This window comes from Petaurus breviceps, unplaced genomic scaffold (genome assembly GCF_028583685.1).
Source record: "Petaurus breviceps papuanus isolate PSGF00001 unplaced genomic scaffold, PetGlider_PUasm1.0 214, whole genome shotgun sequence".
Taxonomy (NCBI): domain Eukaryota; kingdom Metazoa; phylum Chordata; class Mammalia; order Diprotodontia; family Petauridae; genus Petaurus; species Petaurus breviceps.
The window spans coordinates 12,001,286-12,015,024 of NW_027185863.1; the positions used below are offsets into that span (position 1 = coordinate 12,001,286).

General features: G+C 35.3%; 1 protein-coding gene across 1 annotated transcript in view; it reads left to right on the forward strand.

The window, feature by feature from the left end:
- TUBGCP3 (tubulin gamma complex component 3) overlaps window positions 1-13,739 on the forward strand; it is a 180,888-nt gene that overhangs the window by 76,891 nt on the left and 90,258 nt on the right. The window contains exons 6-8 of the mRNA XM_069094097.1: window positions 4,382-4,554; window positions 10,526-10,644; window positions 11,634-11,759. Coding sequence (XP_068950198.1) covers window positions 4,382-4,554; window positions 10,526-10,644; window positions 11,634-11,759 — 418 coding nt within the window. The remainder of the gene's footprint in view (window positions 1-4,381; window positions 4,555-10,525; window positions 10,645-11,633; window positions 11,760-13,739) is intronic.

Consider the following 13,739-nt stretch of genomic DNA (forward strand, 5'->3'; position numbering starts at 1 on the left):
AAAGCTAAATAGAAAATTTGACATTCAAACGAGACTGAATAGAAGCATAACAATGTGAACAAGAAAGAGTTATCATAAAGGATTCAGTAAAGTTAAACTATATTTCTGTATGGGAAGATGATACTTGTAACTTCTAAGAACTTTGAAATTATTAAGGCAGTTAAAAGGTGTATATACACAGACAGAGGGAGAGGGCATGCATGTGAGTTAATTCTGATGGGTAGTTCTCCCCCCCCCCAAAAAAAAAAACCAAAATGAGAGAGACATTGGGAAAAAGAGAAAGAATGGAGAAAATAATCCTCTTTATAAAAGAGGTTCAAAAGAATGAGCTTTTACAGTGAAGCAAAAAGTGTGTGTGGAGGAGAGGGAGATGGGCAATACTTCAATGGTTGAACCCTCACTTTCATTGGAATCGGTTCCAAAAGGAAAGAACATATGTATACTTTCTTTCTCTCCGGCATAGGAATCTGTCTTACTCAATAGGGAAATGGGAGAGAAGAGGTGGGAGGAGAGAGAGAGACAAGGATGAACAGAAGAAAATAAGGAGACAGCTAAATACACAGTAATCATAACTGTGGATGTGAATGGGAGGAGCCAACCTGTATAACCGAAGTGGATAGCAAAATGGATTAGAAACCAGAACCCAACAATATTTATACACAAGAGATACTTGAAATGGGAAGGTAGTAAATAAAGTGTTGGTGCAGAATCTAACATGGCTCAGCCACACTATACGTATATTGTTGTTGTTCAGTTGTGTCTGACACCTCGTGACTCCTTGTGGTTTTCTTGGCAGAGATATCAGAGTAGTTTACCATTTTTTTCTCCAGTTCATTTTATAGATGAGGAAACTGAGGCAAACAGTGTTAAGAGACCAGGGTTACACTAAGTGTCTGAGGCCAGATTTGAATTCAGGTCCTCCTGGAAGCGGTAAAGTTTTGAGGTAAATATAAGTTGTGTTTTGAACATGCTGAATTGAGAGATATATTAAGATACCTAGTTTGAGATAATTTGAGATAGTTAGAAAAAGCTTTTGATAGAGGTCAGGAGAAAGGTTAGGATTGGATATTTAGATGGTGGTATCATCTTAATATCTAGGGAAAAGAGAAGAGTGTTTAGAAGAGAGCAGTGTCATGAAAACCTAGAGAAGTGAGAGTATCCAGGAAAAGGAAGTGATCTAATTCGTCAGAGGTCGCAGAGAGATGAAGGATAAGGAATAAGAATAGGACATTAGATATGAAAATTAAGACATCATTAATAACTTTGGAGAGAAAAATTTCATTTGAATAAAGTAGTCAGAAGCCAAACTATAGTCTTTAGAATTGAGTTAGAGGAGAAGTTGAAGTAGTTGTAGATAACTTTGTCTAGGAGTTTACCTGAGAAGGGTAGGGCAGGTAAAGGGTGATAGGATGATTAAATTAAGTTAGGGTTTTTCAGGGACAGTAGAGACAAGGATATATTTGTAGGTGTTAGGGAAGAAACCAGTAGGTAGGGAGGGATTGAAAATTAGAGAGAAAATGGGGATGGTAGAGGAAGTAGGTACTCTGCTGGAGAAGATGGGATTGAGAACTTGTAGGGAAGTGTTTGCCTTGGCCAAGGAGAAGGTACACCTCTTTGTGAGAGAGGAGGATGAAGGAGGAAAGTGGGGGAAGAGTGATTTGAGATGAGTAGAAGGGGAGTTTACATTTCCGTATGGGAAGATGAAACATATAACTTCTAAGAACTTTATCATTATTAGTTCAGTAAGAAGGGGTATATGAGGGCATGGATATGACTTGACTATGATGGAATGGGTCTGTCAAATAAATGGAACTCTCAATAAATGACCTCTGTTTTTTAGTGAAATATGAGATGTGTTCTTTGGTGATATGGTGGGGTGGCATGGGGAGGTTTTAGGTAGAAAGAAAAGATTTGGAATAGCTGCTCCAGTTAGTGGGAGGGTGATGTGATTAGGGGCATGGACTATCATTTCTTTGTTGGAGTGTGAGATCAAGTGAGATTATGCCTTGTAAATCCATTATCAGCCTGTTTTTATGATTTTTTTTTTTTTTTGCAATTTCCATTCACCAATGTGTGAATTTGGAGTAAAGGTCAAGGATTAAAGGAGGACTCCAAGGTTTTAAGTTTTGAGAGACCAATGACCCTTGCAACTAAGTATAAGTTACCATGCATAGCTGAATAAATTGGAATAGGGGAAAAAATGAACCTTTAATGGGATAGAGTATTTTCAAGCATTGATGATGAAAACACCAAAACTGGATAAGTATTTTGAAATGCAAATAGAAGTCCAGAGAAACCTAGAAATGTAAATTATTTGAGCTATTGGAAGGAACCTTATGCTGATGTAGTGCTACTATTCTAAAGAAGCAAGTTTCCCTTCTGAACTTTAAAGTCTCTAAAGAGTATTGAGGGTGTTAAATAAGAAAAACTGGTCCTCTGGTTAGAATGGTTTTGTTTTGAGGGTTTTAAAGGGGAGAAAGAAGGGAGGGTAAATGGAAAACTGAAACCAACATAAACTTTTAAAGATTCAAAACTCCACAAGTATGTGAAGGAGTGAAAAAGAGTTGAGTAGAATCTACTAATTCCCGTAATTAGAGTATGTGAGAAGAAGAATGTACAAACATGGAAGAAAGGGTTAGGGGGGCAGTTATCACATGAAACTCACAGTCCTCTGAGCTGGACACAGCCACACTCACATGCTCAGTAGAGAAATAAGAAGCTTGGGAAGGAGGTTGAGAGAAGATATCAGGGTGAAATAGTTGAAAGAAAAACCTATTCCCTAATTCTGAAAATATTAGAAAGGAAGAAAATAAAGAAAGAACTAGAATTTATGAGGTTAGGCCTTAGATTGCTTCTCTGGTAATTGAGTAATGGCCAAATTTTGGGATATGAATTTAATGAATTTTATGCATTGTAAGAAATGATGAAAGAGATAATTTCAGAGAATCTTGTACAATATAAATTAGAAATCCTTTGCAGGATGGTGACTAGAACCAGGAGAACGGTTTGTTCAATCGCAGCAACATGTTAAAAAAATAAAACAGCTCTGAAATTCTTAAGAATTGATCAAATCAGTGACCAACCATGTTGTCAAGTGGTGTATGATGAAACATCCACTTTCTGACAGAGAAGTACAGAAAGATAAAACTTCTTTTTAGGTGTGTCCAGTGTGTGGATTCATTTTCCTTGACTATCCTTATTTACCCAAAAGTTTTTTTAGCCTCATTTCCTAATTGGGAGAGGAGATTAGCAATCATGACGATAAATAAAAGAGGACCACTGAAACATTTTTCAGAATGTCCCTATGAAAGTTAACTAGGAAACACAGAAGCAGGACAGTTTGGAAAATCATGTGTAGAATTTATAATGCATTTGAAAAAGTAAGCATTATGAAAAGAAAAATCATGGTTTCGTTCAGAGTGTTTTTTTTTTGTATTCATGTGTATGGAAATTAACTTTTTGGGTGTTAAGAATGAAAATTGAAAATAAAAAGAATTTCAGAACCTCTCAAACAGATGCCTGAGACAGTCAGTAAACATTAAGAGTCTACTATATGCCAGGCATTGTGTTAAGTGCTGGCCAGGCATAAGATAGTAATAGCTTCACCATATTTTTATTTTTTTCTGTATGTGAACCCAGGCAAAGGAGTGGTAGTGACAAATGAATGGTACAATACACTGCAAAGTTGACAAATGTCTATCAGCTATGTGATTTTCACATATAGGTACAGAATAGATTTGTCTTATTAAAGTAAATAAATAGATTTTTCTTTTTTAAGCAATTGGGGTTAAGTAACTTGCTCAAGGTTACACGGCCAGTTATTTCTGGGTGTGGTGCTGTGTCTGAGCCCGAGATTCGATCTCCAGGTCATCCCAACACTGGAACCGATGCTCTTACTCACTGAGCCACCTGGCCGCCCCAAATAAATAGATTTTTAAAATAAATATCTGTTCTTTTGTGCACGAGGTAATCTGGCACATTTAATATGTGGCTGAAAATCAGAATATTATTTTAGCAATGATTTATTATAAATCTAATATGAACAAAGTACTGTGCTAGTTGCTGAGGAAGATAGGTAATTAAGACCTTCTCTCCTCTCATGGGGCTTATGTTTAGGACTCTGGTGGCTGGTAATCTCATCAAAGCTATGTCCCCTCCTTGTTCTTCAACTTGAAAAATGCCAAGGAAGTTTAATCCTAGAGTCTACTTTGGAACACCTGATTTTGGGCAGTCTTTGGGTTGTAGATCAACTGTATTAATTTAGAAATTAAGTTTATTTCTCCTATTAAACTAATTATTTTTTAGAATTTTCCTCCTATTTTATCTTTTTAGTACATTTATTGGTTAGTTGTAAGTGAAAAATGTGTTTTCATCTTTTTAGACAATCTTATCAAACCACAGGGGTAGGAGATTGCTTTCGACAGCAGTTGGGGTCACGTCTGGCATGGACATTAACTGCAAATCAGCCTTCTTTACAAACGACTACCTCAAAAGGCCTGCCAAACACTGTTTCTCGAAATGTGACTAGATTAAGAAGAGACGCAGATACAAGTGGTGAGTAAGGATATATTGCTACAGTTTTTCTAAATGTGCAATGAATTGCTAAATCATGATAATGCAAATCATTACTAAAAATGTGGTGACATTAAAAGTAGGAAAAATGGATGAAATGTGTGTCTCTGAGAGACCAAGCTTTAGGTCATGAGAATCCCCCAGGTATTACTTGGAATTGTCTAGAATGTATGTAAGTGTGCCACTTAGAAATTTGAGGATTCAGAGAACCTAAACCTGTTTTGAAAAATAGTTAGCACCTATAAGAATCCTTCCTTGATTTGCTTTCCTTTGTCTGCCTACAATAGGAAGATTGTTTAAAGTCAAGAGTAGAACTCACACAATCCATGGCTTAGAATTAGCAATCATACTTTGCTGCTGTTTTGCTTTTTCTAGATTTAGAGATCCAGATCTTTTCCCATTCTCTGTCTGAACTCCATTCCTTACCTATTTCCTCTTGCAGTATTTAAAATTTAAACTCAGATCTTTGCCTAAATGCACAGATTCTGCTTCTTTCTGTGCCTTCTCGTTCAGCTTTGACTTCTGAATTCTGAAAGTAATCAACCTACTCAGAAGAAAAACCTTCCACATATCTTCTTAATTTGGCCTGATATCCTGGACCCTAAGCTTGACTTCAACTTCAGGCATTATGATAATTACAAACCCCATTTTTATGTAAACTGCCTCTTGGCTATAAGATCTCTTAGCTTGTTGGTACTCTGCTTCTTATTCCAATTTCCACTTAATCATCTAATCATCTTTTGTTAAATGCCTATGTGCAGAGTACTGTTCTAGTAGCTGAGAGAGATAGACATGATCCTTGCACACACAAATAAGACAGAAATATAATATTTTATATTAATTATTTCAAGGATAAATGTGGATACATTTTGACTAATTCAGATTTCAGTGCTGAAACAGTTTTTATGCCATTTCATGGTTGGTTCTAGCAGAAAAAAACCCATCAAGATTTGATCATATTTGGGATATGAACCAAGAATTCCATATTACAAATGCATCAATTTCCACTATACCAAACTCTGATGCTATTATTAAAAAAAGTTACATGAGTTTATGTAGATCAGATTTGAAGTTGGAAAGACCTGATCCATTGAGGATACCCAAGAAGGCTTCATGGTAGAGAGGGCAACATTTAGCTAGCTTTTAAAGAACATGGATGAGATGTCAGCTCTTGGAGGGGAGGGCATGCTGCTTTCAGGGAGAGAAGAGTGTGGCAAAGGTCCAGAGGTAGGAAAGGGCAGGAAATATACATGACTTTACAGTTAGTTCATGTTAGTTTGAGCATAGAGTAAGTATAGGGAGGAAACTTAGAGCCATTAGAGAGACCTTGTTGCTGTCTTAGAGCCCTATATAATCATATGACCATAAATCTTTATTGCATGAATGACGGGTCTTGCCAATGCCAGTGTTTTGCTAAGGTTCCCAACCATAATCTCAGCTCTATTTTGAGGACTGTATGATGTAAATAGCACGTAATGTTGAGTCTTCAACTACCTCTTTGACCTGGGCAAGTCATTTAGCCAAGGATAGGCCAGATGATTTCTAAGTACCAGACCATCAGCTACATTTTATGATGCACTTTAAGTATAATGCTGATGTCTGTATTTCCTTCACCTATGCTTTGGATAAGGGACAATGAAATTGTGTTCTGAATTGAGATGATAAACCTACAGACTGTGGAATAGAGAGGAGGGAATTTTTAACAAAGGTGATGGCTAGGTCTTGTTCATTCTTCCTTCTATTTCACAACCAAGCTCCAAGAACTGTTGATTGCATCTCTACTTTCTTCCTGAATGAAATGGCAGATTCAAATAGATCAGCCTGGAGAATGATTCAGAAGGATTCATTTCTTTATATCTTCCAGATCAACATAATAAGACCTAATCTCCTCAGTGCCATTCCCATATCACTGACTGCCTATCAGATATTATAGATGGCTGTCTTGTAGATGTTTCAAACTCAAAATGTTAAAAACAGAGGTCGCTATTCTTACTCTCTCAAACACACCTTTTTTTTTTTTTTTTAAATTCCTTATTTATTTTCAGGGAATAGTGATTACCTTAGTCCGTAGTCTTGGTGTCATTCTTGCCTCCTTATTCTCACTCACCCCACATGTACAGTAAATGCCAGATCTTATTGCTTCTATCTCCATGATATCTCTTTTATCTGTCTCCTTTTCATTCGCTCAGCTACTACTCTTGTGTCCTGTCTCTTAGTCTGCTATTAACTCATTTGCTTTCTTCTACAACTATTAGAACAACTTCCTAATTGCCTCAAATCTCCCCTCAAGCTGTACTTCAAATGACTGTCAAAGTGATTTTTCTAAAGGACAGGAACCATTTCAGTACATTTTTACTATACTTATAAGAATGTCTCCTAACCCCTATACTTAGTAAACTCCACTGGCTCCTCATTATTTTTAGGATCCAGTATGAATTCCTTTGTCCTTTAAAGCCCTTCACATCCTGACTGTACCTTACCTTTCTGGTCTTCTTATTCTCTTTCCCTCACTTTGTGGTCCAGCCAAACTGACCTTACTCTTTTTTTTTTTTTTTTGCCTTTTGGAGGGCAATTGGGGTTAAGTAACTTGCCCAAGGTTACATGGCTAGTTTTTTTGTGTGGGGTGTTAAGTGTCTGAGGCCAGAACCGACCTCGGGTCCTCCAGACTCTGGGGCTGGCGCTTTACTCACTGTGCCACCTAGCCACCCTGAAACTGACCTTACTCTTGCTCAAACATGACACTTACTTTCATATCTCCATGTCTTTACACTGTCGGTTCATATGCTGAGAATGAATTTACCTCTCACCGTTATGTCTTAGAATTCTGACTTTCCTTAAAAACTCGACTCAGCTATCACATTTTGCATGGAGCCTCCCTTAATCCCCTCAAATTCTAGTGTTTTCCCCAAGTTATCTTTGTGTATTTTGTGTATGCCTATATGTATATTTTGTCTCTTCCTGGCTAGTGGGCTGTTTTAGTTTTTCCTCTGACTTCCTAGCACCTGTGCATAGTCAGTGCTTAATAATTTAATTGGCTTTTGAAAGGGTGTTTATCCTAATAGTCTTCTGTTGTGCTAGCTATAAGGTATAGATAGATAGTTCATGTAATTTTTCTTTCCTGGTGTGATTTTTAAACCAAAAAGTTAGAATGCCAAATTAAATGGCCTTTTAATTTCTTGTGTGATTTTTTTTTTTTGGCCACTTTGGATATTTTCTTCCAAGTTTCGTTACCTTTATTTTTTAGTCAAATGAGAATGTTTGCCAATATTTTAACATTATATTTCTGTCGTTCCAGTCTCATGTCTTTTAGACATATGAGAGTTTTAGATTATTTTCCCCTACTAGAATTGACATTTTTGTCATTTATTTAATCTTTTTTATTCAAATTATTTTTGCTTTTAGCTTTTGCTACTGTTTTTTCTTATTCCAGGGTTCTAGCCTTTAAAAAAATTATTCATTCACTTTTATTCATTAATTTATTTTACAAATGTTAACTCTTTCTCCCATTGTTGTCCCTTTCATTGAACAATTTAAAAAGACCCCGAAAAATAAAATTGTCCTTATATATTAATGTAGCCAAATAAATTTCCATACTTGCCTCATCCAAAAATGCTTGTCCCATCTGGCATTTTAAGTATCATTTCTCTGGCAAGAGTTAAGTGGCATGTTTCTTCTTTAGCCCTCTGGACTCATGGTTTGTTAATGCATCGATAAGAATTGTAGACCTTTTTGTTTTCTTAAATTTGGTGTACCTTTCATAGGATTACAGTGTCGTAGCAAAGGAAGAAGTTACAGAGGATGTACAGTTCATTATAGACCTGAATTAAGAATTCATTCTACAAAACTTATTAAGTGTTCTTGTACTCCTTACCTTTTCTTGAAGACCTCTAGTGATGGGTATTCACTCTACCCCCAGGCAGCCTATTTCCAATTCTTAGAAAGATTTTCCCTACATCAAGCCTAAATTTTCTTCCTTGCAAATTCTGTTTTCCTTATTTTGTATGCTACTAGTTTGTTGATAAAATTCCAAAAATGTAACATCAAAAGCATCTGTCCAAGGTAGAATACAACATAGCTAGCATATCTATAGCTTGACATGATGCCTTAATGTAGCTGAAGAGCGTGGGTCTTTTGGTCTACTATATTGCAGTATTAACTTATAGTTTACTGTACTTTTAATCTTTTACTCTACTAACACCATCAGATTTGTCTTGAGACTTGCAGTTATGCATTCCTTTGTCTCCTTACTTATCTTGAATTTCCATTCTGTGGTAGCTATATTTGACTTGACCTTTCCAGGTCTAATATTATTCAACTTGGCAAGAGAAAAATGAAAACAAAAAAGAGGTCAGAAGTTTTTTTCCCCCCAGTGTTAACAATTTCCTATCTACCCTGAGCAGCAATTCTGTTCTTTATTTGAGCTTCTTCTTTTCCAATATAATGATAGTATCATTTCTGTTCTCTTTTTGGATCTTTACCTAACAGCATCCTTCTCCTCCTTCCTTAATCAATAAGCATTTATTAAGTACCAGTTACTGAACTAAATACTGGGGAAAGGCAAAAATATGTAGTAACAAGGAGGATATTCTTTTGGGTAAGAACTTGTCAGCAGCTATACACAGACACACGCGTGCGCGCATACACACAGTGTAAATAGGGGCTAATCTCACATGGAATTCATTAGCAGTGGGGGTTGGAAGGAGGAAGGGATTCGCAGAAGATGAGATTTGAATTGAGTCTTGAAAGATACAAGGAGTCAAAGGGAAAGGGTACTAGCGTTCAAAGTTGGGGACAGTGAGGGAAAAGTGGAACACTCTTCTTTCCAGTTCTTTCCTGTTACAAAAAGTGGAATATCGTGAGGTAGTGTACATGGGGCCTTTCTGTTTTTGACCTCTGGAGTTTTATGCCAAACAATTGGATCTTTGGGTCAAAGGATATGAACGTTTTAGTCTTTTTCTTAGCATAATTGTGAGTTATTTTTCCGAATAGTTGGATAATTCACAGTTCCACCAACAGTACATTTGTATAGTTGCCTTTTCTCAGCTTCTCCAACATTGATTATTCTCAGCTTTTGATAAAACTTGAAGGACATCATCTTAAAAAAAAAAAAGAAAGTTTTATTGATGTCTATTGTCTTTTATAGCACCCTCATTTCCTGATATATACTATACCAATAGATCTCTCCTTTGACACAAAGAAAAAGCTATTGTTTGCAGACACATTGACTATACCCATGTAACAGTTCCCTTAACTGTAGTTCCCCAGGAAGGCGTCATAGTTTATCATCTCTCTGAGACCTACATATTAGCTCCTAGAAATATTAGGGACCAAATCATTGTATCGAATCTGACTTCAGCTGCTCTTCATTTTTTTTTTCTTGTGATCATTGTTGATACTGTTCTTGTTTTGCCTTCTTTAAGTTTGGAAAAGTCTTCTCTTATAAAAGTCTTCTCTTGTTTTTCTGAATTCCTTATATTTGCTGTTATTCACATTGCAGTAATAATTGATTACATCACAGTTTAGCTTTTCTTCTATAGATAGGCACCTACTTTGTTTTCAGATTCCTAGCTATGAGAGAAATGCTGCTGCAGATATTTTGGTGTTTATGAAACTATGTCCAAAAGGTTATTAAATTCTTTCCTCCCCCCCTATATTTCCTGGAAACTGTATTGTTATGAGTAAACATTCATTCTGGTTTTTTCCTGTTTAATTTAAAAAAGATCTTTAGGAAGCAATTCCATGATCTTCATTGGAAATTGCTGTTTCTAGCATTTTCTTCTCTCATAAATTTCATTTTTGTTAACCCTATTTCTTCTTTTTCATTTAAACCTATTTTCTCTTTTTTCTAACTATAGACAGAAGTTTCATGTCAGGTATAATTTAAAATTTGATTTTTTTTCTTAAAATGAAGTAACTCTGCTTTTACATTTATTTTAACATTGTTCTGTTTTAGGTGCTATAGAAATAACTGAAGCAGCCCTTGTAAGAGATATTTTATACGTCTTCCAGGGAATAGATGGCAAATACATCAAAATGAGCAATTCTGAAAATTGCTATAAAGTTGAAGGAAAGGTATAGTTATATATTGCATCATTTGAAAAGGAAAAATGCCTGGGGACCTGGCTTTGGGTTTGTGTAATATATTTTGGGGACTAGGGAAAAAGTGACTTATAGAAATCCATGCTCATAGTAACCTTTGTCCTTTACCCTTTTTTGAAATGTGGAATTCAGGCAGTGGATTGGGAGAGCTGATCTTAGAAATTTACTTGCCTTTGTTTTTGTGATAGCTAAAGATAATATTCAAAGCCGGTTTGGCTATAATCACTAGTTTGAAGTAGTTTTTTGTTTAGTTGAGTACTTGGTCTCTTATTTTACTTCTCACTAGTACAACTCCACCTTTCAACTTTGAGTACCAATGCCACAAGGTTTACTTATATGGTTTCTGATGTTAGTGTCTTTGCCATTGATTTGAGATTACATTTGAGGCCCAGATAGAATTGGTTTATATTTTCCAATAAATAAAGAAGAAAGGAGGATGTCACATTCAGCCCAGTATTTCATCCTTTTCTTTAAAAATTGACCATGTCAACTTTGGTCACATAAGCCAGTTAAATGGACTTTGGGCCAGGTGGAGAAGAAGTAAGTATACACTGGGTACAGGTTGCTAGTTCCTTAGAGGATGACTTAAGAATGGATTGCACACTAGTTATAGAATTACAGAGAAATTTCATCCAACAAATATTTATTGAGCAGGAACAAGAAGGGGAAAAAACCATAATCTTTTCTAATATTGTTTGAGAATGAAATCTTTTATGGGGCTGTTTTATCATTGTCCTTAGACTACTTATCTCTTGGTCCTGTGTCTGCTGATATGTTTACTTACATTTTTAAGGATGATGTATTCACTAATTTTAGTTTTTAGCTTATTGAAGCAATTTATTCCACCTTTACACCGCCATTAAAAAGTTATTGGCATTAATACTTGAGAAATGTGATTTTTTAAATTCTAGTTTTTAAACATAGATTTTTAATTGCTAACAACTGGTATGTTGAATTTTTAGGCAAACCTAACCAGGTCTTTGAGAGATACAACAATGAGACTTGCTGAGTTAGGATGGCTGCATAATAAAATTAGAAAATACACTGACCAGAGGAGTTTAGATCGAGCGTTTGGACTTGTAGGTCAGGTATGTTTTTTACAAATGTAAGTGCTTGTTTTGTTTCTTTCACTTTGAGAAATGCTTCCTCCCCCTGATTTCCTGCTATGAAAAGGAAAAGATTTAATTTGATTCAAAATCAGCATTTAAAAAAAAACAACCAACTATTTTTGATACGATAGGTAAATGAATGCAGGGTTGCATATGTAGGTTTTGCTTATATTAAATGTCAGAGCCATGGATTAAAAAAATCTTAGCTGGGTCTAGTCTATTCATTCTGAGTTTTAAGTGAACATTTTGATTTATATATGTATTGAGCAAAAATGTGACACTCATATTTTTCTAATTCAAGAAATTTAGGCAAACTCTGGTAGGTATGGGAGAGAGCAAACAAGCATTTATTAAGTACTTGCTATGTGCCAGGTATTATGTTAAGCTTTTTACACAGATTATCTCATTTGATCCTCACAAAAAATCCTGTGAGGCTGATGCTGTTATTATTTACAATTGAGAAAACTGAGGTAGATAAAGGTTAAGTCAGTTGTCTACAGTCACACAGCTATTAAGTGGCCAAGGCTATATTTGAACTCCTATCTTTCTGACTCTAGGCCCAGCACTCTATCCACTCTGTCACCTAGAAGGATGTAGAGATGAGAATAGATACATTCTCTGTCCCCAAGTAGTTTATAATCTAATTGTGGGAAGGGGAGAGAGTGAATTATGTACACAGGTAAGTATGATAAAAGGTGAAATATGATAGGGACAAAGAAAAGATCATGACAAGTCTCTAGGTAAACTGAAGAAGCAAAATCATTGAATTTTAGAGTTGATAGGGACCTTAGAAATCATCTAGTTCAAATCCTTCAATTTTCAGATGAAGAAATTGAGGCCCTAAGAAGTAAAGTTAAAAAGAAATCTAAATTTGCCTTTCAAATATTATATATTTATTCAATACATTATGGTACACAGTGGCTACCCATGTTGATTTATAAATGTAAACTAAACAGAGAAGTAATTTTTAGGACACATTATTCATTAGTTTAGTGTCATTAGTTTTATTTTGAAATTGCTCTTTGTGTACTGAAATATCCTCTGATTAGAAAAGAATCAAAATATTGTAGATGAGTTGTTTTGCTATTGATTTGCAATTTGACTGGGTCTTTTATTTAATCTGTATGGAATTAATTTTTCTCATCTATAATATAAAGACTTGGGTTAGATGACTTTGGGTCTTTCCCAACTCTAACATTCTGTGATTTTATGATTCTAATAGGAGATTGCATTATTATCCTCTTGATAATTTAATTGCAAATTATTCTAGTTCATAGCTTTCTAATTGAGTCCTGTGGTTTTTTTTTTACGTTTGAGGTGTATTTGAACCACGTTAGGTACAAAGCAAGTGAAAACAATGATAGCATGAAAAAAATTAAGCAGACCTGTGTGAAAGATTTTTTTTATTGCTGCTTTTTTCATAATGCTTTCACATGTTCTAACTTTTGATCCTCTGAACAATTTTTTGAAGTAGACAGAAGAAATGTTGTTTATGTTGTTTTCCTTATTCAGCAAATAAGGAACTGGAGCTTTAGGTTAAGTAAGTTAGCCAAGATCACATGGCTGATAGTTGAAAAAGGGACTCCCAATCTTTTCATTCCTAGTCCAATGGTTTTTCACTCTAAAAGTCTAGGTTTTATATTTTTTGCTCTTTTAAATACAGAATCACCTCCACACCATCATGAGATCACTAGAAAGAAAACTGTATAATATAGTGGAGAATCCATAAATACTTTGGTCATGCTTTATTAACAATAACCTTGATTTTATTCCCATTATTTGGAAAGAAAATCCTTCCTGAGAGTTGGAGATTTTTCATTTTTATATAGTGACCTCATTGAACCAAGGCAGGAGAAATTAGTTTTTCATTTCTCTAGAGAACTTATATTTTCAAATACATTTAGTGATTGTAGTGTGTGTGTGTGTGTGTGTGTGTGTGTGTGTGTGTGTGTGTGTGTG